Source organism: Pholcus phalangioides, unplaced genomic scaffold (assembly GCF_987345545.1).
Source record: "Pholcus phalangioides strain wild (caught in Gottingen) unplaced genomic scaffold, Ppha-v1.0 ptg000003l_1, whole genome shotgun sequence".
NCBI classification, from domain to species: domain Eukaryota; kingdom Metazoa; phylum Arthropoda; class Arachnida; order Araneae; family Pholcidae; genus Pholcus; species Pholcus phalangioides.
In genome coordinates, this window is record NW_028301596.1 from 8,338,841 (window position 1) to 8,366,522 (window position 27,682).

Genomic DNA, 27,682 nt, shown 5'->3' on the forward strand with positions numbered 1-27,682 from the left:
AACAGGACCGAGGGGAAAAAAAAACAGTTTTGACCTCTTTTATGAGGACGTTGCGTGGAAAACACCAATAGCGAGAGCATATCTCTTCCATTGCACAAAAACGAAGAGGAGGAAGAAGTAAACAAACAACTACAACAGAGATACGGATACGTAACACAAGTTCGTTAATTTTGTTTTTCTTGAGCTGTGTCGCTGAACTGTAAACCACCTATACGCGAACTCTAAATTCTTACAAAAATTGGATCTCAAAACACAGATGGATATTCCTGATTTTAATACGAAATGAATCTCAATTTAGAATTATTGTTATGAATGCAAACCAGTTTCAAAAATGCACCAAAAATACAAAATGTGAATAGAAAGTTTCTAGTATTTATTAAATCGAAATTACAGGTGACGTACAACGATATAAAAATATATATTATTTTGAATTGGGGGGGGGGGGAAGAGTTTGCCTCGAGCTGCTTTCGGAAAAGAATTAAATTCAAGAGGATATACATCATACAGCCTCATTTCTCTGGTTCAAACACTGAATCCTCCTTGAATCAAATTTTGTAAAGCATCTTTGTATAGCAAACGAAACGGAAAGCAACGATATTACAGCGATACATAGAAAATGTTTTTTTTTTTCCGTTACAGTGCAATGGAAAAATTACAGAGCAGTCAAAATACAACACGCACATTTATAGTTTTTCTGTACAAGCTGAAAAAACAAGCGGCGAGAATTCAAGTAAACATGCAGCGGTTCCGTGTAGTCAGCTGGCAAACAGGCCCAAAACAACACAATGCATGTATGAAGAAAAATATTGAAAGACGGAAATTAAAAGAAATGATCATCACAGAGAGATTCTTAAAAGAAAACCAAAAACAAAGTCTTGTCAAAACGTTAGTCACGCCAACCTGTTCACTTCTTGACCTTTTTCAAGCCAACAAAGAAGTTTGAATTCATCAGGTATATTAATTCAAAGGCATAATAAAAACGATATGAGGGTATTATAGCACATCACAAATTTTCAGAGAGTCACATGTGACACCAGCTAATATTAGTTTAATTAAAAATGATATAATTGCTGTATTTTAGTCTCTGGTTAAATATATAGTAATATAGAATTCAGCGAACCCCACCCAGATCCACTAAACGAGAGGTTTCATTCCATAGGAATTCGGCTGACTGGGCCGTTTTGTATTCGTTGCACATTTTCAACGCACCCATGCACCTGAAAAGGGCAGTCTGCCGTTTTCGGACATGGTTTACCTCGGATGTCTACAAAGATAAGCCCATCGGACCACTGTACGTTCAAATGAAATGAGAGTGACCGGTCACTGTTAGACACCGAGCTTGAAGTCTACAATCTTCTTCAAGTTAGGTACTCGACAATGGATTTTTGACACACAAATATAAGCTCAAGAATAAGGTTATAAGGCTGTATTCATTGCATTCAAAATTATAGTCACATAACTAATTCTAGCATTAATGAAATAATTCTCGAATCGATGAAAGAAATAATTCTCTAGAATTTCTGAATTTCTCTAGAATTGATGAAAGAAATAATTCAAGAGCAAATTGGTGAAAATTCAGAATTAATGAAAGAAAATTTCATAATTTAAGATAGAAATTACTTCGCAATTAATAAAACAGTAATTGCATAATTATTGAAAAGATAGTTATATAATTATTGCCGTTTTTGCATAATTATTGTTTCAAGATATATTGAGAAGGAAATAGTTTAATTACCGAAATCAATCACAGAATCCCTCGTTTAAAGTGATTTCAGATTAAAAGCAATCCTCAATCAACCAGAAACTTTTCCGGAATGGAATTAGTTCTGAAATAATTTTTTTTCCACTAATCAAATTGATAATTAATGATGAAAATAATAATAAATAATAATAATAAATAAATTCTGAATAAATGAGTCTTAAATTATTTTTGCCCCGGTTTAACTCAGGTCCCATTAGCCCCCTTTTATTAGGATGTCACTGTATATTACGAGTGAGCCCTTGTAAAAATGCGTGTGTGTGTGTGGGGAGGGGGGGGGGTGGTTCTTATAATCATAAATACCTCAGTGGATGGCCCACAGGCTTCCATGGCAATTTGAATTTGGCCAGTGTTGTTTGAAAGGTTGAAGACCCCTGGCCTATTTAGAACAGCTCTACATTTTGAAAATGACGATGTTTAATTCAAATATTTTGCAGTGTCACTTTCGCTTGCAGAAAAAAAAAAAAAATCAAGCAAAATATATCTAGGAAACAGTTATTTTCCGGATATTATGCTGAGGTGAGCTCGGAAAGAAAAGTCATCACGTCTCCGCCGGGACTCGAACCCAGGCCTCTTGCATACCGGGCAAGCATGCTACCATCTACACCACTGGAAACACATGAATCTGCCTTCCTAATTTCACGCACTGTGTCGTGAGGCGCTGAAGTAGAGGCTACCCCGGGCGGGACGGTTTAGAGAGATATAGATGGCTTCTATATCTCTATCTATATCATCTATCTATAAGCCATCTATATCTCTCTAAAATATATCTATTTTAACTATTGTACTCTGTGTGTGTTTCCTATTATTTGTATGTAGTATTTTATAAATATTTTTAGACACTCATTCTCACAAGTAAAATAATTAAGATATGAAGTCATTTATTTAAAGGTAAGTTAGTTATTGTAGTCCTATTAATTTTATCTGAGTTATTTATTACTGTGTATTGTTTTGATTGGTGTCTAGATCATTTTTGAGTGGTTAATCAATATTATTCACAGTTCAAAAAATTCTATTTCTTGTGCGTATTACATTTAATTTCACGTCCAATATCGTATTTCAACGTGATGAAATACATTTTAAAAATCATCTGCGTTCCGGGAATTGCGCAACCACGATTTAAATACATTAAAACATGTTAGAATAGAAGTAATAAAAATTCTTAGTTCCCGGAAAAGAAAAAAAATATATAAATCAGTTCCCATCCATGCAGCTCCTCTTTCCACAAGTAGCAAAGAAGATAATCCAATAAATGAATTCTTTTTCATGGGAATTATGTGGGGGGAAAAAAAATGGTAGCTTCATGAAAGAAATAAGAAATGTTTTCATTTTTCTTATCTCTTGAAAGTAGTAAACACAGAAAAAAGGGGGGGGGGAGGAAACGCATCTGCGATTTCCAGAATCTAGTGCAATATCTTTATTTCTTTTTCGTATAGGCTTTTCACCTCACAATATAACTCGGAAGGAAAAAAAGAAAACCATTGGTAAATACGTTTATTTCTTTTCTCATCTTCTTTAAGCGTTTAAAAGCTTTTTCGATTGAGGATTTATTTTAAATTACATAACAATTTATTTTATTTCAGTTTGAAATATTTCACTATCATTTTGGGATTTCATGGAACATTCCTAGAATCTTAAGAGTGGGAGGCGGGGGCAGAAAGCGGAATTAACACATACAGAAGAAAAGAAAAAAATTTATACTACAATAAATGCGCGATCTCAGGATGATTCTATATTTTTGTAACTAAACCCCAATTTAAGAATGATTTTGAAACATTGACTTTAAACGGCTGAGTACTAGATCACGAATTCGGGATATACTGTAGTATAAAGGATTTGTCGTTCGGCGTTCCCCAGACGGAGAATATATTCCCAGGGTGTAACTATAACTTTTATATTATTTATGATATTTTTATAGATCGGTCAGGGATGCTGAGAGATAATTTTGGGATAAATTTATATTGAAAATTAGCGATTCAGCTGATTCGCAACCAATATGCCAGGGCAGTCTCAGGCAGTGATGACCAATTTTTCTTTCAACCCCCTGTCAATATCAAGATCACAAAAATCTTCCGCGTCATTCATTTTTTTTACCATTGGCCTTATTCAGAATTACCAGACATCCCACATTTTCAAAGAAATATTTCACCTCATTCCCAAGGATGCCACGAATGTAAAAACCCCTCGGTTAACGTAAAGTCGTGTTTCCTCATTATGCAAATTCCACTGATTGAGCCAGGAGATTCGAATTCGAAGCGCAGTCTGACAATATTTTTCGTCTTCAAAACAATCCCAAAAAACATAACCAACTTGGAGGTTTTCTCTCCTTTCCCCCGAAGAAACGTGCAGGCAGTCATGGAATTCCGATTTCACGATGAAAATACAAGCTCGCTTCGTTAGGCAAGAGTAGCCACGTCTGTAACATTCCTTCGCATAACAGCGCCCAATTGAAATTTAAAAAAGTAACAAATGGCGATATATACAGGGGGAAAACTATTCTAACGATTAGAGTATAATACGATCTCTAAAAAATGGCCGAAATCGCTAACGAGGTCAAAGGTAAGTCACGGCCGTGTACTGCTATTAGCAGTGATCATAACTGATTATAGTTATTACCTGCGAAGTGGCATACACGAAAACTCTGCATTCATCCAGTTCCATAAGGAAAGGGTAAAACTTTCTCCCTGGAATAGATAGAAATGATAGAAAAAGATGCTGAAAGTAGTGCAAAAAAAAAGTAATTCTCTTCAAACTCTGTGGAAACACCGAGCTCAGCTCACCAGCAGGAAAAAAAAGCTGCTGATCCACGGCTTTTATCAGAACTGACTGTTAGGATGTTGGAAGAAATGAAAGGTTTCTTTTATTTCTTTCAAGCTCAGCTTGGCAGCTGATCACAAAAAGAAAAGTAGAAGAGGTAAAAAAAAAAAAGAAGAAAAGACGCGTTTCACACAGACGAATACGGGAAAAAGAAAATTCCGGTTGGGAAAAACGGGTTTATTTCGTTTTAAAAACGAAAGAATTTCGTGATTTTCCATTGAATTGATCGGAAAAACTTGATACTGAGATATTATGACCTTTTGATTATTCAAGAGTTGGAAATTAATATTTTTCTTCCTTTCCTCTAGTATATCATTTTCCAAAACTATAGCTTTTCAAAAAGGTCTTTTCCCTTTAGGGAGACAATTAATTGAATCGAAATTATTCTTCTGAGCAGCAAAGGGCGTGTCCTCTAAGACAAGACCTCAATTATTTTTCCTTCCCATAACACACTATAATCACATAATTATTGAATCATTTTCGATCCGCGTCCGAAAATAACCCACACCACGATCGAAACATCTTATGAAAATTTACAACGAAAAAAAATATATATTTTACCGAAATTCAAAAATATGCTTCTCGAAATTTCCGCGACACCAGTATTAAGAGTGCCTAGACATAACATATCTCGCCTCCCACGCTAGGGTAGGGTTTATTCGGAATTCCTTTGATGTGGTACAATGCGTCATTACGTTACTGCCACTAAGCAGCACAACAACAACATGGAAGTAAAAAAGCGTAAAAAACCTTTTTCTTTCTAAAAGAAAAAATAAAATCCGACAATAACGCAGAGATAACAACAAAAGTCTATGGTTATTGTACGATCCTACACGTTTGTTTTTATATACGCACACGGTTAACGGCTTGGATAGATTGCGATAGCCCATGAATCATTCGTAAACTTCTACAGTAGTAGCATTTCACTCCATTGTTGTTTTTTTTCTTAAATTTTATTCATCCATTAATAATAATCAAGGCAATGATATAATGAATGGGTTTGTTTACAAGAGCGTCCATTCATCGTTTCTTCTCTGCCTCAGGGCATCTCGGTTATCGACTGTTAGTCAATCTTCAAAATAACCGACAACACAGTAATAATAATAAAAAAAAAACAACAACAAAGCTCAGACAGATACGCAGAATAGATATATGGATCGCAGGCACTGATTATTGGCATCACATTGAGTCCGTGGCCGTTACTAACGTCATTGGAACACTTAAAAAAATAATGAATGGAAACGATTCCGCTGATTTGACTGAGATATACTAATGAACATCACGAATGCTGTCTTTAACAGTAAATTTCTATAAGCAGTGGAGTAAAAAGAAAGATTCATCGACCGGCAAAATTTCATTATAAACCATCGCATTCATTTAAGTTCTCACTCGTGGTGTGACCGTAATCTTTATAAACGTAGAGTGCATCTCTTTTTCTTTCACATCGCATTTCTCTAGTCATATCAATTCACTCCTCGCATCTCTAAAATCTTTCTTCCGTTTTACTGGAATATCCTCGAGGCTCTAACTCCAATCTCTCTCAAAATTTGTTTTTTCACACAGCATCCTCACATGTTTAATTCTGCACGTATATTCGTTGTGAAAGTCATTCTCGATGGGTTATTGAGTAATTATGTTCGATGTTCTAACGCTTGTAAGTTGAACAACCGTAAGGAATTTTAGAAATCACATAGCATTACAGTAGTATAGTTCGAGGCTCTCAAGTTGTTTTTCGAATGATTCTCAAAACCCTATCTTTAAAATCTACGTCTCTCTTATTCTAAGAACGCTTCTTGTTTAGTTTTTCAGCGAATGCGAGCAATGATATTTTATATTTTTGACATAAATACTGTACGTCATCAATATGGTATCATAAGGGGCCGTTCAAGTATTACGTCATCATCGATTGGGGGGGGGGGTTCTGATTTGCTGACTTTTGATGACAAGGGGGCAGGGGGGGTTGGATAATGCTTGCGTAATCAACCACCCCTTTTGAAAATATAAGTTAAGCCGGGTTTTCCTAGGAATATGTTTGTTGCGCAGCGTGAACCGAATTAGACTATTTCGCGCCGACAGAAACGAGTTACATAATCACGCTACGCGTTTGTGTTTTCCTACGAAGCGCGTCAGATCAGGGTGGCTACATAAAGTATATGGCTTTGGCATCAGCTACTCTGTTGTCTGCATGCTCCGGTTTGAAGGAAAGGGGAAAGAAGACACACAAGAACTGAAGAGAATATCGGCAAAACCGCGGCGCACGACGCATTTGACTCCTCCACAAGGAGTCGGCCAATAACGCCCAACGTAAAGCGCTATCGTGAGCCGTATTGCGCTCTGTAGGAAAAGTCATGCTGCTTTTCTTACTGGTGAGTGGACGGCGTGTTGCGCTGGGCGAATCACGTTGCGCGCGGCACAGGAAACCTGCTCCTAGGAAAACCCGGCTTTAGGATTCAGAGGGGCAGAGCTGATGACGAAACTTTGCTGACGAGGGGAGAGGGGGTCAGCGTTTTGCTGACAGGGCGGGGGGGTGGGTCAAAAATGTCTAAAAATTTGCTTACGTAATACTTGAACGGCCCCTAACCGGCAGCATACTAGAAAGCTGAACATCCAACCTTCAAGATCGTAACTAGGATTCTTGTGAGGGAGGCAAACAGGATTGCGCCGCCTCCTCTGCTGCAAAATTCGATGATTTTGTAACGGTGTTATTGTACTAACCTAAAATTTGCCGACCCCTAAATAAATTTTGCCACCCGGAGCAGTTGCTCCCCACCCCCCCCCCCAGTTCTGGTCCTGAACTAACACGAAAATTGACAATATTTACAATGATTACACTGGACAACAATGAAAGTGTGTATCCGACATGAAAGTATACAATTCTGAACGATTTTGACCTGCGGAACACGAATATCATCATCATGGAAAAAGTTCTATTGGCTCTTGTTTTTGAGATATTACCCTGTTAACAGTTAAAAAGTGCTTTACGAGCGTTACGTGGTGAAAAAGCGGTAAGGCTCATAGAATAACATTAGCAGGGAAAATGGTCAACCTCAATGATGGTTGAATACTGCTGGACAGTTGTAAGAAATGCTCCTTTTGTCCAGTGCGATGCAAAGCGATGTACGTATCAGACGCCGATAAATGAAGTATTACATGTATGCTGTAATACAGTGTTCTATGTATTTGTGTTGTGTTATGTTTATTACTCTTGTATTATTACTGTATTATTATGTATAATACTGTTGTACCTCTATATATTGGTGAAGTTACTATGTATGTATTTTTTTTTCTGCACATTTATTTTGTTTTCTGTACACGTGTGTTGTTTGAATCAGGGTTGGCAGGTTTTTGACACGCACGGTTTAAACTGTCACGTCAGAAACCTCAAACATTGCTTTTCCATATAAAAATTCTCATTGGAAATAGACGCATTAATTACATTTAATGTTTAAAGAGCGACTATATTATACCAAGAATAAATACTTAATATGGTTGTAAAATAATTTTCTACTCTCTACGAAATTATTTCGGACAATATATGTGTATTTTTTCTTACAAAATATACAATTTGAAGCATAGCATAAAAGCTGAAGGAAAAACTATAGAATGATATTCTTCAATTCAAGATGAGACTTTACCTTCCAAAATTTTTTTTAACTGCTTATATATGTAGCTATAATACCCGGCGCTGCCCGGGTTTTCTTCAAGGAGGCTTTTTGGATCACGAGATATCTCCCTCTTTCTTTGAGGGACACACAAACCGTGTCTATACTAACCAATATGGCGCCTTCCTGCGCAACTCATGAAAGAAACAAATGTAGATTTAAAGAAACGTAGAAATGAATAAATATACAGGATGTTTCAAAAATAATCATCTGATTTAAAATTCAGCTTTTAATCAGTTTTGATTGAATAATGTATAGGTCGAAAGAGGGAAATCAAGTTTCACAAAGTTGCTGACAGGTAGCACTAACGCTTTTCCTTCGGTCGCCACGTGAGTGTTTGTCAAGATTGGCTTTTCCCACAGTTAGAAACCGATTCAGACGACTTCATTTTCCAGGAGAACGGGGCACCACCACGTTGGAGCTTGGACGTTCGAGAATTTTTGAACAATCGCATTCTTAAACGATGGATCGGCCGTACGGGACCTGACAAGATTCAGTTAAACATCACTGGCCTCCAAGATCGCCGGACCTCATAGTGTACGATTTCTTCTTGTGGGGATTTATAAAAGACTACGTTTATGTGCTTCCCCTTCCAGCTACATTAGTCGAACTGAAGATATGCATAACAGCAGCAGTGGATGTAAACATGTTAGCAAAAGTTTGGGACGTATTTGACTACCGTATAGACATATTGCAGTGCATCCCAAGGTGGACATATTGAGCACCTTTAATTTAGTTTGTAAAAAACTTTGATTAGCCATGTAATATAAAATTAATCTTAAGTGTCTGTGTTCAATATTTTTCGTAATATACGAATTTCAAATCGGTTGATTCTTTTAGAAAACCCTGTATTTTTTCCCCTTTTTTAAGGAGGTGATAGGTATTTCGATTCCCCCCCCCTGAACTTCAAGTTATCCATCTGCCTATTTCTGCTTCAAAAATGCTTAGTTAAAGCTGTGGAATTTCTTCGATATACTTTACGGGCCCAAAATTAATTTTAAAACAACCTAAACTGTATGAATTTATGCAGTTGAATATTAAAAGACAATACGGAGACATTAATTTTCATGCTTGAGAAGATATAAATAAAAAGTTGAAATCAATGTTATTGCATGGATATCCAACTCAAAACTAGATCCGGCTAATTACTTCATATTTAATTTTCTGGGCTTCGTACCTCTAAGTGAACTCAATATTTCAAAAAATAAGAATTCAATTGAATTTTCAAAATTTTTCATGCGGCGGAAAACCCCACTAAATTTCCGCAAAATCGGCAATTTTAACACTGATTTCTATGGGGGAAATCATTCTTTGCCTGACCCTCAAAGTGATGCTGATGATGATTCTGACGTCTATTCAAAAAAAAAATCTCATTACTGGGAGGATTGAAAAAGTGACAAACCGCAGTGATGAAACGCATTGCTAGGGAATCATGGAAACTAAAATAAAGGTTCCAAAAGTGATTGTTGTGGCCCAGAAACCATTGTTGCCCGACATCGCCTATTTGCCCTGATCTGACGAACTTTTAAAGACGCCTATCGTTCAAGTCGGGTCCCATAAGGAATATATGTAAAATTTGTGGCGACGATAGATCTAAAATTGTAGATTTGTATAGAGAACATACACACAGAAAATCAATTTCATATATATTTATATATATATATATATAGATAGATATAAACATCTGCTGTACACTTTCTATAACAGATAGGTGTTTAAAAATATATTTTACACCATGCATATGTAATGCTGATTTTTATTATTAAATTACCTAGATAATCACTGATACTTAAAACAATACCCTTATTGTGTGCATAACATTAGAATATATCTAGCAATCAAAATACTAAATTGTAGGACTAAAATGTCCTTTAATTTGGCAGTGCTGGCTTTCATATGATGCTCACGAAACTCCTATAACTTATTCTTAGTGCAAAAGTAAGAATAGCTAAGGTTGACTGATATGGTACGGTATATTTACTAATAGCATTCATAATGCAATGGTTTTTCAATTGAAGCTGTATCTAAATGTGCAAAACTATGCTTTGGGTACCAAGTCCAGCATGCTATGCTTTGATTGAAAATACTCTTTAAAAATCTGGATTTATACAGCCCATGATATGAAATTTTTAGGTGAGAGTAAATGAGTTTGGTGTATTGACAGCTGCTGTGCAAAAAGAAAATTATAATGAAATTCTGGACAGATCAGAAAATTTAAAATATAAAAACCATGTTAACCTACATAAAAGTATTTTGTTATATTTAACATATCCATCAGGTTAAAAAAAATTATTTGACAATAAATTTTTGACTGTTTTATTACTCTGAGCTAGTTTCTGAGGTCAGAAACAAACCCCGATGCTCTATCGCACATATTTAGAATAAGCAGCTCTATTTCGCTTAGCAAATTGAACACGGGTAACCAGTAGTTTAGATACAAAATGGACCGTAAAATTACATATTACCTTCTCTAGACTATCTGTATGAGTATAAAAAAAACAAGCCTGCTGCCGTTCGGAATCAGCAATAAATTGTAGGTCCCGGTCTAATTAGCCCTCGCGTGCAGAAAATGACCGTGGTGCGACAAAAATGATCAATGATCAAACGGTAAAACAATTTTGAATTTCAAATCATAATATATTATTTTAATTATTGTAATAGATTAATATTTAAAAATAAAATTTAATATACAAAAAGTTCATGTTATATACCTATTGCGTTCAAAATGTTATCCAAAAGCACTGATTTAGGTTTTTGACGGTTTAAACCAGTTTTTTTTCACGATTGTGATGCCAAAAAACCCAACCCTGGTTTCAATATGTATTGTCTTTTTTTTTCAGTACATTTATTTTATTTCCTGTACGTATGTTGTGATTTAATGTATTGTGTTATCATATGTGTATTAATGTTCAATTTCAGAGAAAACTGTGGTCAATCTAGCATGGTCAAATTCGTGTTCAGCACCTCGAATTACATAAGAAATGACTATTTTTGTTTTGGACGCAGAAACTTTTTCAAAATTTGTTTTTCAGCGTGTAATGCACGATGCAAAAAAAAAAAAAAATGTATGTGGGTAGGTATTGTTAAGAAAAATTAAACAGTACCTCGTTAATGTGACTACATTTCTCGGGTTTGGTACCACTTAAGTCAATGGTACCAAATTACGAAGTGCGAGAGAGCTGGTAACATTGACGTGTGCGCATGTTCAGCACTTTAAAGTCTATTTAAACCTATTCGGGGGTGCCGCGGATGCCAAAAGTTTGAGAACCACTGACTTAGGCCGAAACACTGCACTGAACATGGAATTCCCACGTTACAGAATTACCACGAATCAGTGAATTACAGAATTACCACAATTCACAACAGTGTAGTGTGTTTCGGCCTTTAGGTTGCATTTTACTGTGAACGTCTCCATGTATTGTATCGAAAATATGAGAAAAATTAATGTTTATGGATAAGTCTTTTAAAAAATTCAACGATACCCCATTGATGTGACGACGTTTCCAAATGTGGATACAAGGTTGCTCGTTACTTACGATAGGTGCAAAAGGCATTCATCTCATATAACTTGCAGTTTCTTCTGTAATACAAGCCAACAAATTTTTGCGCTTGGACATACTTCAAGTACGTAATCATTAGAGCCCGGAAGTTCAGGCAAAATGCCATAAATGCCTGTTTTGCCTATTTTCAAACTTTTTTGGTAAAAATGCCTTTTTTGAATTTCCCAACTCTGAGTATTAATTATCACCATAAAGCTTCCCCCCCCCCCTCCAGCCCCCATTCGATCTCGAATTAGTGATCTGGGAGATTGGTGTTGCCATACATTAACTTTGCCTTAACCGGATGGTATTAGACGTGAATGATTTTGTTTCAGAGAAACGCAGCCCGTGTTACAGAAGCAGAGGAAAATAAGAAATTTTTGGTTTCTCCACGGCCTTCACATAATGTGTCTCGCCCAGGAATTAGACTGCGCTGTATGTATATAGCGGACCGATGATTGTCCAAAGACGTCATGGCTCACACAAAGAAGCCTAGGAGCAGACAGGGCTCTGGGACCCATATTGCTTTGATTTTATTCTTTTTCAACATAAATGCACTGCAAACAATTCTGGTGGCCCTGGAATTGGTCTAATTCTGAGGCCTACTAACATTTTATTTTGGGCTTCAAATCAATTTAACTTGGATAACAATGCAGTTATTATAAAATATCAATAAAACAATAGACGGATTAAGCACAACCAATTTTTCAGCTAGTTTTTGGATCCTTAATACTTTTGCTTTTAGTTAATTTTTCCTTCCTTTCAAAAATTATAAATGCCTTTTTGCCTGCTTATTTCCACCATTTTTAGTGCCTAAACTTCCGGGCTCTAGTAATCATCTTTGCATTTTCCATTTTTTTTATTCGAATTTCAAGTAATCTTAGAACGTCCCACTCACCTCAAATTATCGAGATCGCGGTTAAATTACTTATGACTTTTCCCGTTAAGGCGGGGGTTCTCATTTTTTGTAGTGTGCGAACCACTTCCGCCAATAGCATGAAGACGTCAGACCCTTGTATAGAATAGCGTTGCACACAGTAATATAAAAATGATTTAATCTATTTCTCATTCAAGCTCAATGATTGCTTCGAAAGCCCTACTTTAAGGATTCCATTTGTTTACCAGCTTCTTTTCTACCTTAACTTCGGATGATGCTAGAAATTTCACAAAACACCATATTCAAAACATCTCATAAACCACGAATTAATGTTATTTCTCAAGTCGATCGATCGTACAAGATGGTGCACGTTTCAAGAAAAGGTATCGAAATGAGCTTATTGTCATTGGGATTTGTTGTTTGCATAGATTCGATGCGTTTTAGCAAAGTTTTCAGATTCTTATTTCTCATACGCGTGCATTCAAATGAAACATTCTTGAAAGCTTTCAACTGTTTTCTTCAGAGCATTAGATAAACCGAACTAAAACATTCGATGAAGCGAGTCCAAAAACAAAAATGTCTCTTGATCAGTAAACAAAGGACTTCTATCTTCCCTAAAGGCTTACATATAAATGCGTTTAATTTCCAACGGTTATTGAAAGAGGGTAAAATAATGACTTTTCTCCCGGAAAGAAAGGGAAAAACATTAGAAGAAAGTCGTTGACTCGTGAATAAAAAAAAAATATATATAAAAGAGAGACTATCATTATATTTTAATGACATCTAAGAACCTGTGGATGCTGGAAGAAATGAATTCCGTTCAGAGGTTAAAAAAGAAAAGCCAAGTAATGTGTGTGTATGTGTGTGTTTACTCTGAGAGATAGATAGACGGGTACAAGACGACGTTTAGAAGCTGATCCTTTTTATTTTTTTTCCGGCTCCGTTTGGAGACGAAGCTGCTGGACGACGAAATCGATACATAAGAGGGAAAAAAAAGATTGATCGAATGTTATCGAAAGACAACACTCAGCTGTAAATACTCCCAGGTCTGGGATAGCTGGTGCCGAGAGCTCCCAGGAGCGGAAAATTCACGACATCCAATGGAGTTGTCATCAGTGATTACTACTGAAGTAAATGGTAGTAACAATGTAAGTGTTTGCCAATCCTGGCATGTCAAGGAAAAAAAAATAGTGTGCAATGTAAATTTTGACAAATTGGAATTCCAAGTCGTGACAGAGAGAGAGAGAATGCGGTAGATGGACAGATGGATTCAAGCTCGAATGCTGGATCGCTTTTCGAGATTGTTAGAGGCCTGCAAGATGAAGCGTAACTATGGCATTACACAAAAAAATATCGATATTAACTTTCATGCACACAAGTAACCAAAATCCCATGAGAGTTTTAAAAGTATGCAAACACACGTGTCATTTTTCTGACCTCTAACCAAAAGAAAAAAAATATATAAATTTACTCGTCTTTTCAGCTTCGGCAAAAGTGAGAAAAAAGAATAACAGTGAGACAGCTGATAAACGACGTAATTTGTTTTTAGAGCGGATTTCGACAGCAGCAAGATTTTTGCAGCAGTACTAGGACATCTTACGAAATACTATTTTATGGCATGTTAGTTTATTGCATCAAGAGAACATTCCATTTTCACATGGCTTTACTTCCAGCTACTTGTCTGACAAAGAATAATAGTACTTAAGAATTCAGACCGCAGCCGGATTTGAACAGCTGCAGACACACAGCTCAAACCAAAGCCGGATCAGGTTGTAGAACCTCTCGATAACGGACACCCTTGGCATCGAAGATTTTGTCCGCAAACAAGGAGTGTCCATTAATGAATAATAAAATACAATGAAAACCGTCGACGTAACTAAAAAAGTGTCCTTTAACGGAAGGTCTCTGCTAACGGGGAATATCCGTTAAGGAAGGTTCCGCTTTAGTCGGAACTACTCGAAATTTCAAAACAGGAATACCGTAATGATTTTTCATATACTAACGAAATACAGCTCTGATAATGTGGAAAGAAATCCGAAACTCCTTTTCTCCACCCACGATCAAAGAGCCATTATCTACGTCCTGTTTTTCCTCCCCTCGAAGAAATAACCATAAACATATCCACACGATAACACAAGATGTATTCCACAGAGAAGCTATTTAGAGGTAGCATCACTGATGACGTCAGGACCTTAATAATAAAACAAGTGCGGTATTTGTTCGCGGGAAAAACACAGTAAAACGAAATTGCAACTAAAACGATATCTCGAGAACTGATCAAACGAGAAGCATAAAAATAACCTACCCTAGGATTGTTTTTGGGCTCTGAATCGGTATGTAATGTATGGTTGACATCTCACAAAAAAAAAAGTCGCCACCATCACAACCTACGTCACAATGACACATTAAAACAAAGTCCCGGGACACAGAACATAATTACTGTAAAACCATATTAATCGCCTCGGCACGTAGCCTACACAGACATAATAAAGAGTGAGAAAAGATTTAAATTCAATGAAGTTCATTGCTTCGAAGAAAACTCCCATAATAAAAGAATAAATAACGGCACACTGGTGTACATTCAGCACGTATTTAAAAAAATAAGAAGTCCGCAAAGTGAGGAGCAAGACTGAAAAAAAAAAGAAAAGATAGGCATTTTGTTGATCCGATAAAGCTTTTGTTCTAGATATGAAGGCGGAGCTTATAATAAATACGATCGGCCTTGGCAATAATGGCGCCAGCCATCACCATTATAATCACCCCATTTTCTTTTTCCTTTGCATCTTTCCTATCCACATGCAACAACTGCTATATTGTGTTCATACCATTTGTCTGTACATATTTCTACAGAACAGGTATAGCCTAGCCTAGCGTGAGTTGCAGTGGAGATAGCAAAGAGAGGAATTCCAGAAAAGAAAAAAAAAAGTGAACGTATAAAAAAAACGCCTATACTTATTCACCAAGTTGAAACCACATTTCATGAAGGAACGTGCTGAATTACGTTTTGCTCTCAGTGTTTCCTAAATTTCGGATGCAGTAGTTATAGGTACAATACAGGATCCTATGAGTTGGATTAAGTAAAGGACGGCGAGGAAAAGAGGAAATGGGGGGTGTCAGGACAAATATACCATGTTCCTATGGTTTCTTCTCAAATAAATATCTTCAGAAAAGTTCAGTCCATGCATATTAGAAGAAAGGGCTAATATTAGCTACAGATGATGTAGTATTGTAAAATAGGACAAATATATTTGAAGACCGCTTTAAATTCAAGCACTGGCGCAACATTCTTCATTGATTGCATTCTAACTGACGTCCCCGTCTTTGAGTAATCGCATCATCAATAAAAGCCGTAAAACACAGACAGGTATCAACGATTGTATTACTCGCTCAAGTTTTTTCATCGTTTTCGTGCTAATTATTGATATCTTACTGCTTTTTTGTGGAAGCTGCCAACAAAACGGACGATCGCCGTCGGTTCCAATAAAGGAACAAAAATAACAACAACAAAAAACCCGATTTTTGTTTGTACGTCATTGACTGTGCCGCTTACGTCATTGGGTCAGAGTTGTTTACTCTTTCATTTCTGTTGCTGCTAGCTCCCGTTATGTGCGCGTGTGAAGCGATTTCTTCTCTTGATTGAAAGGTTCGGAATTTTTCGAGGAAAAGCTACCACAAACACACACGTGCACGCCACAGTCTTATCAATAAAACTATTTCGAATAAGAATAACCAATTCTCTTTTTTTCGGTTACCAAGTTCAAGAAATAGGAATGCATCTAAACAACTTGTTACTGCCCACTTTACTGAAAGATAATGAGACTCCTTGCAATGACACGCTACTTCGAATATACTGCATATGTTACGGTAAATGTGACACACCCAGTGATTATGCATAATTACCGACCATTTTGGTAGGTTTAGTTAAATTTTGCGAATTTATCTTATTTACCGGTAAGTATGTAAAAATCCCCAGCTCATATTGGTGTATATATATATGATAAATCGTCAATGAATTACTTAAATTTACCGGACATTTTGCTAAAACTTTAGTTTACAGGATGATGGATTCGATCGGTAATGTTGATTATGTTCAAAAATGTTGATTTTGGAAAGAAAGCTAACATTACACACAAAACCAATTATTATTTATACGTTTTCTTTAAATCCCTATAACACCTACGTTAATTTAATTTTCATGGCAAAAAATTAAATTAAAATAGGTGCACCCATTACGTACGGGAGAAACCGATAAAGGTTGAATTTTAGTGATATTTCCGCATGATTTCTTTCATATTTATCTCTAAAGGAAGAACGTTTTACTTGAAATAAATCTTTAGAACAATAGAATTACTGAACGACGAAGAACTACTAATCAGTTTTTTCCGTGACTAGGTGTTCCTAGATTCGAATGTGTGTGAACCAATATATTTTAAATACAGAATTACGAACATTGCGGGCATGGCAGGAGGTTAGCATTCCATTTTGCGAAAGTAACGCTGAGAGATCTATTATCGAAACTAGTTTTTCTTTTTCGCTATTTCACCCACGCAGAGGAAACATTTTTTAGCTCCGTGAAAGAGTTCGACTATAATTTCACCATTACTCGATCATACGCAATTTAAATTTATTAAAAACAATATCTTATCACTTGGAGGTATTCCCAGTATACCTAAGCAAAACATTTGTCCAGTTTTTTGGTTCCGAACTGACGATTTTGCTGCGATTATGACAATGATGAGTAATTTAACTTATTTTAGGGCTTTAATTGCTTATTATTTACTGGAAGTCACGTTTTTTTCCTCATTGTACTAGTCAGCAGTGGGCGACTGGACAAAGAAAATCCTAGAAACACTACGGCATGGCGTTTTGAAGTATGATTTAGATTACGAGCACCATGAACAATTTATATAAAACATACGGAGGAATAAAAATTCTTTTAGTGGTAATAACCAATTATGAATAAATGCAATGATCAAGATCACCTTCACGGTTGGTTTTCTTGTTCAGAATGTGAAACACATTTTAGTACCATGATGATGGACTAGCGCAGTACTTTAAATCCCAGGATCCAAGTCGCCTAAGAAGCATTGGAGCCTATATATACAATTTTCCCTGTGAGTTAATAAATTTGAATCTGAGGACAATACGATTTTTTTTTTTTGGAATTTATATCAACCTATCTATCAATTATGAAGGCGGTCACTATTTCCTGGAAACGTCTTATAAAAGAAATATTATTTTTGGCCGGCTTTTCGTGAAAAAATTGTTTGGCACCTACAAAACTGCTCTGGCTCCTAGATCTTTTTCCGATTTTCTAAGCCCTGGACTAGCGAAATAGTGTAATAAAAATTAATGATCAATTCTGAACAGTCTTTAGTTTGTATTTGTGTATCACAGCATCTATAACCAACTTATGCTCCATGGATGAAAAGGAAAATTCACCATAACATGCTTTATATACCTTCACCGAAGTCAATCGACCAAGCACACACGCGGACATTATTCCTTCACTAGAAGCCTTATAAATTTCAAAACCGAAGACATCAATCGAATAATAACAATAAAAAAAAAAGTTTCTAGCAAAAGAGAAGCGCAATTCCATCGACAAAGATCACGTCATACCGATAAAAATAGCATGTTGAGTAACTAGAGAACCCGCACTAGCCATTGATGTGGATACATTATTACACCATTTTCGGAAACATAAAATTCCCACACACAGGCTTCGCAGCAGCGTCGATGAAAGAAAGGGATCGATAATGTGGAGGTAAAAGGAAGTTATGTGGTTCATCTCCCAACTTTTTCCACCCCTAACGCAAATGTGACTAGTGATCACTCCCAAACCATAAATGTAGTATATTTCGCCAGTTCTCGATTCCCAAAAACGATATGGGTTTTTACCAGATAAGAGATGAACAACAAAACCATCCATACAAGAACACCGTCACTTATTTATTTTTCGACGAACGGGGCACCAATATCCCGATTGTGAATAGTCTAAAAATATTTAGAAACGGTGATGGATATTCTGAGCTGGAATTTAATGATTACCGGGTCGACCACAAGACAGGCCAAAGATGATATTGTAGTGTGCCTTCGTATTTCCAAACTCGAAGAATTTGCCTTGATACCTCTAGTTTTACATAGATTCAAATCCCTCCCTGCATTCGAAGTTTTGATTACATAGCTTCCAGAATTTGTCTTGGAGCGTGTGTAATTTTTCGTAAGGGTGGCAAGAGCAAATAATGTTTTATATGCAGGGTGTCCTATAAAAGGTAACGAGTCCTTCATCTCATCTACCACTTGTTCGTAGAGGTATAGTTTCGATATCAAAAATGCTACAAAGGCACGGGATGGACAATATAATTGGGGGGGGGGGGGGAAGGATCATTGTCCGTTAGTTTTTGCTTTTCTTTCGCAACTTTTTCCAATATTTGATTTCAAATATCTTAGCGAGCATTGCACTTAGCAACATCGAATTTTTTCTGTTGGTCTCTAGAGATATAGGGCAACAACTTTCTAATTGGAAGATTTAGGTTTTTCATTTTTTACACACCATTTTCACTCTCAAAACGTAAAGGGTAAGTTTTGGACGCCTTTTGAGCATTTTTTAAATTGAATTCATACCTCTACGAGGGAGGGTAGATGAGATAAAGGCCGCATTAGCACTTACAGGACACCTTGGGTATATATACATTCAGTATAATATAACGTGTATTACTCAGATATGTCATTCATGTTTCAAGGGGTTGTTAAAATAAAAAAAATTAACTTTTTATACAGACCCCGTGTCCCCCAAAACCCAGTCAGAAAGTTGTCACCCAGTCTCTTCTGATGCCAAAGGGGAAAAAAAAAAAATCACATTTTTAAGTGCAATATTCACCGAGATAATCGAATTCGAAAAATTGGGAAAAACAGCTTTGAATGCAGGTAAAACGGGGTTCCCGCTTTTACAGCTGTTTCCCCCCGCCCCCACTTTTCACCGTTTTTCGAATACCTCAGTGAATATTGCACTTAGAAACATAGGATTTTTTTTTTTGTTGGCATCAGGAGAAATAGGCCAATAACTTTCTAAAAGGATTTTGGGAGACACGGGGACTGCATAAAAAAAGTTCATTTTTTTCTATTTTAATAACTAAACAACTCCTTGAAAAAAAACATGAATGACACATGAGTCGTACACGTTATATTTGGAAACTTTCTAATAAGAAGTATACCTCTAGGATCGACGGTTCGGCAGTAAAATGTCATACCCCGTTTGCTATGCACCCTGTACATATATAAAGAGAAAAACGAGTTCATAGCTATAAAGGAGTATTAGGCTTTTCTAAAAAAAGGCATTTTAGCCTGCAAGGATTCTGTTAGCAGTTGATAAGAGTTTGAGACTCGTGCTCGGCGTTGAAATTTTCATTCCAAAAAAAGGGTGGTCGGAGGTTTCGTATCGCTGGAAATGCACAAGAGTTGTTTGGGCTAGCATAGGGGTGTGAATAGATTAAGATTTTTAACTGGTGAATCAAAAAACTTTATTCGATCAATCGACTGATTAATCAAATATTTCAAATGCTAGCACTTTATAACAAACGTATTTGGTAACTTTTTTTTTTATTAATTGATGTTAAAAAATACATATATATTTCATTAATTTCTCTCATCTAATAGGTTTCATCAAATAAAAATAAATTATGTAATTTTTAAAGTTTCAATCGAATTTCAATCAGGTTAATCGAGACAATTAGCTCAATTGAAATTTTTAACTGCTATTAATAATTAACCGACCCGATTAATCGGACCAGTCCTAGTTCGTATCCATAGAAATGCGAGGAGATATGCGTATACTACGCTATCACAACAAATGGCTCTCAATTTTATTATTTTAGTTGGTTTTAACGTAATTTCCGATTATTTTTCGCGTACCCTTGAATGGATACATGCAGGGATGTGTGCTCTGGGTGTATACGTGGCCCCAAAAGTATTCACGTTGTCAGAGTTGTGCTTGTTGGTTCTGTCATCTAGCTTCCATGTTTTGAAGTGAAGATGGAAAATGCTTGAATTACCATGTTGCGTAAACATAATGTTTGTCTTCCAGCTCTTTTTGGCAATACTTTCCCAAATTATAATAAAAATTAAATTATATAATAATTAAAAATACTTTTTCCAGATGGGAAACCAGGTCGAATTCACGCCAACCCTTCTAGGCTGTAATCTCACTGCGAGTACAAAATCAGACATAAGCACCGAACACTGCTTCAGTGAGTGACAGGTTGAAAATCCCCGAGGTCACATCACGCTGTCCGGAATTCCTGACTTTGAAAAAAATTTGGAAGCAACAATTTTTATTCTTGTGACGAGGAGTCGATGGTCGACCACGCGAACACTGGTTTTATTCGCACTTGTTCAGTGGCGATCTTCTTTCAGCCGTCAAAACAACCCATCACAAAGCTGGATATATTTTTTTCATCGGCGATTGGTGGTCGTCCCAATAAACGACTAGTAGCAAAAATGTCAAGAGAAATAAACACGCACAACAACGTTAACAACGCAATGCCAATATTTGGCGGCTTAGATGACATTCCATACTTTCTACTGCTACAGACATGGTACTAAAAAAAAGTGGAGTTAGATCTAAAGCTGCGGATTTTTCTGATTCCGAAACCATGCAGGCCTAAACAGAGCCACCCTTACCAGACGAGGGACCAGAGACGTCTTAACAATTACTGCATCCAAAAAATACAGAAATGCTGAAAAACATCTACAAAAAAAAACCAGACAATTGAATGTAAATTAACAAAAAATGAAAAAAATAAAAATTCGAACTGAAGAAAATTCTAAATTGATGGGAGAAATAACTACAAACCAATTAAAATCAAGACCTAATAAAAGAAGTTGCCTAATGGAAATACAGAATCCATTAATTGAAAATCAAAATACAGAGACCATTTCAGCACCAGTAGTGAAAATTAAGAATAAGTGAAGGAAATACTTCTTGAATTGATTAAAATTCAGAAAAAAAGTGAAAGAAATAATTCCAGAATTAATGGAAATGCGGAACAGATGAAAATCCAGAATAAGTGAAAGAAATACTTTTAGAACTGATGAAAATTCAGAATAAATGAAAGAAACATATCCAGAATTGGTGGAAGAAAGTTTATGAATTTCAGAATTCATCTAGGAAGAAACTTTCTAGATGAAAATTCAGAATTTATAAAAGACTAACACATTAATATTTGTATACTGGAACAAAAACTAATTTTTGTAGATTTACTGGAAGGACACTCTAGTACCTTGGGGTCACAGAGTGAATGTTACTAATTCATTTTATTTATTTTTTTGTTCCTGTTTTTTGTCTTTTTGTACAAGTTTGTACCAGTTGTCATGCTTTTGTTGTTGAATAAAAGAGAAAAAAAAAATACTATCGTAAGTTAGAGGCCTGGCGGGGCCCAAACATCATTTTATATTTTTAAAAAAACCACCATGATGTCAAGTTGATCAACCTCCCTCGATTCATATTTTTTTTACTTTGATAACATCAAAATAAATTAGTAATAGTCCTTGTAGGAGAAACTAATAAACAACACGATCAAGATAATCATTATACAATCCTTTTTAGAAAAATCGAGAAACAAAATAACATGGACATTATTTTAACTCAAAAAAAAAAATAAACCGAAACACTACCTAAAACAAACAACAACAAAAACCGGTTTCGTTTTTATTTTTTTTTCTCTTCGTTTTCCCCAATAATAAAGCAATAACAACAATCATCGCATAGTTTTTATCATCGCGAAATAACACAACACACAAGAAAAAAGTGGAACAATGGCGGAAGGAGAAATGAATAGTAAATAATTTCTTCTATTTTTAATCTCCGGAGAGAATAACAACAATTATTATGAATTTAAAAAAAAAAGGGATGACTATGAACAATCAAGGACATCCGAAGCAACTATTAGCTTCGTACTCTTGATATTACAAAAACAATAATTTATTCCTCTTCGGATTACGGATCAAGGACAATATGTGTAAATCGTACGGCCATGGGGTCAATGTTTCAGTCCAATTACACGGGACGTCTTGTCAAAACCGGAATTATAGATTGGGATTTCTATTTTTTTTTTCCTCAAAGGATTCTGGAATAAACATCTTATCTATGATGATCATGTTGCGTATGATCATGCTGCGAATAATTCCCATGATTGTTTTCATGCAGAGGATCCGCTTGAAGAGGCGCTTGCCAATGGTGCGAGCAGAACGTATGCTTACTTCGGGGCCGGATTTGGCAAGTCCTAAGAAAGGTACTACGAAGGAAGCAACGATGACGCGGGCTGCCAAAATATTAGCTGCCGTAAAACGGGACAAAAGAATTAATACCGCTTTAATCAAGACTTAAGCGGTAAAAAAAATTGAACTAAATTCCCAGAATCAAAATTATTTTGGGATAATAAAATAAAGCCACCTCGTTGGGCATTTTGCCTGTTGTAGCATTGTATTTGTAACAATATACATTGAGATCCGGAGACTCGTTGGCCCATCCGTTAAGATGCCAATGCTGCGTCTTAGCTGATGAGGTCCTTTCCGAGGCCCTAGGCAAGATCCCTTTCTTCTACAGCTATGCATAACTGCATACGGCGCGCCGTGGTAAGATGCTCGTCTACCACTATGAAGCTTACCGTCAAGTCCGCGGGTTCGCATCCGTAACGAGCCCGAGGCGACCACCGATAGGAGGCACCTTCGTTTTCAATCTCAACTCATTCGGTAGTAAATTGCTATATGACGATATGATTGGAGTTGGTGTGTGGTAAAGTAGCTATGCACGCACACACATATTCTAGAGCAGTGGTTCTCAGGAGTGAAAGCAGGATCGATCTTTGGAGTGGGCGCAAAAGGCTTGGGGCAGACGCGGATCCATGGGGGAACGGTGCACCCCCAAGCGAAATGCGATAATTCGTGAAATTTTTAGATCTTCTATATGATAATATTGCATTCAATAAATCCGTTGAAAATTGCCTGTATCAACGTTTTTGATTAACTAACACATTCAAGAAAACGTTGACCAAAAACGGGAAAAACCGGGATGGAGGAAAAAAAAACTGGGAATGTCCCGGAAAATAGGGACAAAATGCGGTCATTTATGGACACTATATTCACAACAATCTGTGAAATCGTCCCTCCCAACAGCAAGCTCTAGATCCGCATGGAGGGGGGGGGGGCCAAAAATTTTCTTCCCGAGAAATTTTTTAGTTACCCACCCTTCAAAAAACATTCAAATTAACATAATTTGGTTTATATTAAGGGTATTTTCTTTTGATATTTCAATCTTTTCATCGAAATGCCTTTTTTTTAAACTTTTGGTCGAGTCTTGGGCGGGCATGTGCCCCTGAGCACCCCCTACGTGTGCCTCTGGTGGTTCTCAACCTTTTTTGACTGGTGAAACCCTTTTTAATACATAATTTCTATTGCAGAACTCCATAGATTTCTTTATATCATTTATTTATCGAATTATCGATTAATTTTGTTGTCCTAGATAGGCCGCGGAGCCCTTGGAAAGTGCACACGGAGAATTGAAGGGCTCTGCGCAGGAACACAGTTTGAGAACCCTTGTTCTGAGAGGGCCATAAAATTCTCATCTCGATCCTGCCAAACGATATGAGCGAATTTAGCAGTGGATTTCGAAGACTTCCAGATGCAACTCATTTAACGTTCCAGACGGGGTCATCTTAACGCATAAGCCCACTCGGCCTAAAGTGCAAAGGTGATAAGCCACTGCATAGAGGTGAGGCAAATGTTTCGCGCTACGATTCTTGAGACTAAACGCTGCACGCGGCTCAGTTTGCGCTTTGCCTTAGGTCGGATAGTGCTGCAACCTAGTTTGTGGCCCGCGGAAAAAAACGACAAGATTCCATTGATAATATGAAACCGTGGCAACCTATGCGGCTTTTTCACATCACAAATGTGCCAGAAAGGGGTCCAATTAAAAAAAGACCTAAATCCAATAGGCATCCTGGCCTGGCAAGAACTATTTTTGGACACCGTTTGATGTTTGTAACATGGAACAAATGTGATTTTTTTTTCCTTGCAAAATCAGGGGCGGAATTTCCAATATTTTTGTGGGGCTCTTTTCACACACGACCGGAGAAATCATGTGCATTCATCGATTACAATAGTGGTTTCCTAAACCATATGCTACGGAACACTAGGGCACTGTGGGAACGGTCAGATTATATTCCCCAAAAATATGTTGTGTTATTATATTGAACGGAGTATGTATTGCGCTGTGGTTCTTAGGATTACGACGGTACCCATTAAGGGTGCCGCAGAATTGCCTCGAAATCCAGCAAAGGTGCCGAGTGGTGCAGTCAGGGTCGCAACTGTGGGGGGGGGGGGACATGAGGGTCTGTTGACCAAGTTGCTGGACAAGAGGGAGCGCTAAATTCACCCAACTGTTACTTCTACATTACACGGGGGCGCCAAAATGCGTGCTTGCCCCGGCTGACAAAGTACCTAATTGCTGCTCTGGGTACAGTGGTAGGATGCTCGTCTTCCACCATGATGGTTACCGTCAGGAGGGTCCACGAGTTCGATCCGGAGGAAGAACATCGAAAACAACCTACCGAGCCTAGGGCGACCACCGATAGATGGCACCTTCATTTCCCACGGTTGGAAATTGCCGTATGGCGAAATGACCAGAGTTGGTGCGCGGTAAAATAGTAGCAGACATTGACAGCAGAGTTGACATAAAGCATTGTGGGGGCCTAGGGTCGCCAGACGTCACATATATACATGGCCGCATCATATATACTCATAATCAAATTAATTTTTAAATGCAATCTGTACACAAATAAAACCAAATTCATAATCACAAGTGTAAACAGTCTTTCAGGGCCTTTTACAAGACTATTTAATACAACATACAAAATTCTATAAATCATGCTGTGTCCCATGGCCCCTCCCACAACCTGCAGCAGGGGGGTCCCTAGGCTGAGACCTTCAATGGGCCCCCCGGCCAGATTCTCCATAGGCTTTGACTGTGCCGTCTTATCTTAACGCATGGGCAAGGCCCGGGAGGTTCAAGTGAAGAGAGAGCTGCATGAAAGTGAGATCCGATAAAAAAATTTGAGAGCAAGCATGCAAATTACTATTTGGGCATTTCTAGCCAGGTAGGGGGGGCGTTAAAAAAAATCACTTCGATGAGATGATGTTATTAAGACTGTCCTGATTACGTCACAGTTGATCAAATTTCATCATAATCGAATTCACAAGTGTAAACAATCTTTTAGGAGCTCTTACGAAACTGTAGGCTCATTTAAATACCTGGTACAACCCAGGCCTGTCAAAGGATGACTCACTGACCACTACCCCCGAGGCAGGGCCGTCTTAAGAGCATCATGGGCCCCCGGGCCACCTGAGAAATTTTCGAAAATTTCAACGTGTTCTAATTCCTGTGAGGCCCCTCTTCCATTGAGGCGCCCGGATGGGCCCATGCGTTAAGAACGCACTGCCCCGAGGGAGTGGTAATTTAAATACAACGCACAAAATTCTATATCATGTTTCTACAGCCCCCCCTTCCAGGCTGATTTTGCACTGGCCTCTGTATAGTTTGAAAAAAAACAAATTAAGCAGTCCCCGGCCTAGTGACGCCTTAATGCGCGACCCGGGGGATAATGAGATCCGGTTATACAATTTTCAAGCAGGAGCATATCTGGCCAGGGAGAAAGACGGCACGGGCTGGAGCCCTGGCAGCCCGACCCTCGTTGGGGGCCTCCCGCCCTGGCAGGGACGTCATTTCAACTTTTTCCGGGGGGGGGGCAAAGAGCATGTACACATAATGTACCATATATATACCATTTTTAGTGTATTTTCAAAAGTCGAGAAGGGGCAACGCTCTTCCCCCCCCCCCCCAATGATGGGCATGCGCCCCCTGGGTATGAATAATTCTCTCACAAAACAAAAACAAGGGCAACGTACTACTTTGTTAAGTTAGAACGTAAACAAAAAAAAAAATGCATGCACACACACTTACCCATTCAAACTCACTGACTTGGGTATCATAGAATTCACGCTGAGACGTGAAAAGCAATGATGGAGTAAATTATTGTTAGTTGTTTCGTTTGTAATCAAGGGATCCAGCTCAAATTCCGTTCACTTCACGTTTTTTCTCCTTCGCATAAATAAAAATTATATTATTATTAATAATAACCGCACTGAAGCCGTTGCAACCGCACTTTTTTGTATAATAAATAATTGCTGTTGCAATTTGTAAACCTCCAGGTGGAAAGCAACGCACTCACTCGTACAAAATAAATTGACACAACAAACAAACAGCAGCAGCAGCAGACGACCGAACAACGAATGAAATAAACAGTGGGAAATAACAACAGCGAGCGCGAGAGAGCCGCGGTATCTCTCTCCGAGCAGACGACAAATTGACAACTGACGTGGAATTTCGATTCGCTTTTTTTTTGTTTTTTTTCATTGGATGGAATCGCGAGGATGTTGAGGCTGGAGTCAGTGCCATCTGGTGTTCGTTCGTCGCTCGAGCGTGCTTGCCCGGATGAGAGGTGAGTCTACTTTCTGATACGGGGGGGAGGGGTGGAAAGAAGAATGATTTCTGACGGGGAAAGAAATGTTTTTAATGTGTGTGTATTTTTTGGGAAAAAAATTAAAAATTTTGTAGAAGTGTTAATTTTTACAGAGAGAAAATTTGAATTTAATATACAGTTGAATCCCGTTTTAACGAATACCGTTATAGCGAAAAAATCTCGTTTTAACGAATACTTTTCTAATCCCCCCAGATAAGATTGCATAGGAACAATGGAATTCCTTTATAGCGAAATTTCATTATAACGAAGCGATTTCTCCGGTCTCTTGGTGTTCGTTATAACGAACTTCAAGAGACCAGTCAAATCACTTCGTTGCAACGAAATTTCGTTATAAAGGAATTCCAGGTATTTGCATTGTCACTAGGTAAACATATCTGGGGGATTAGAAAAGTGTTCGTTAAAACGTGATTCGACTGTACCTAGAATTCCTT

The 27,682-nt window shown here is 37.4% G+C and overlaps 1 protein-coding gene across 2 annotated transcripts in view; it reads right to left on the minus strand.

Moving 5' to 3' along the window:
- LOC149088001 (growth factor receptor-bound protein 14-like) overlaps positions 1 to 27,086 on the minus strand; it is a 79,238-nt gene extending 52,152 nt beyond the window's left edge. The window contains exon 1 of one of the 2 annotated variants that reach the window (XM_089243586.1): positions 26,672 to 27,081. Coding sequence is in view for 1 of the 2 variants with exons in the window: in XM_089243594.1 (XP_089099720.1) it covers positions 26,672 to 26,700 (29 nt within the window). In the remaining variant the exon portion in view is untranslated. Of the gene's footprint in view, positions 1 to 26,671 lie in introns of both variants that reach the window. The other variant, XM_089243594.1, reaches the window with a different exon arrangement.
- Positions 27,087 to 27,682: the final 596 nt, after the last annotated feature.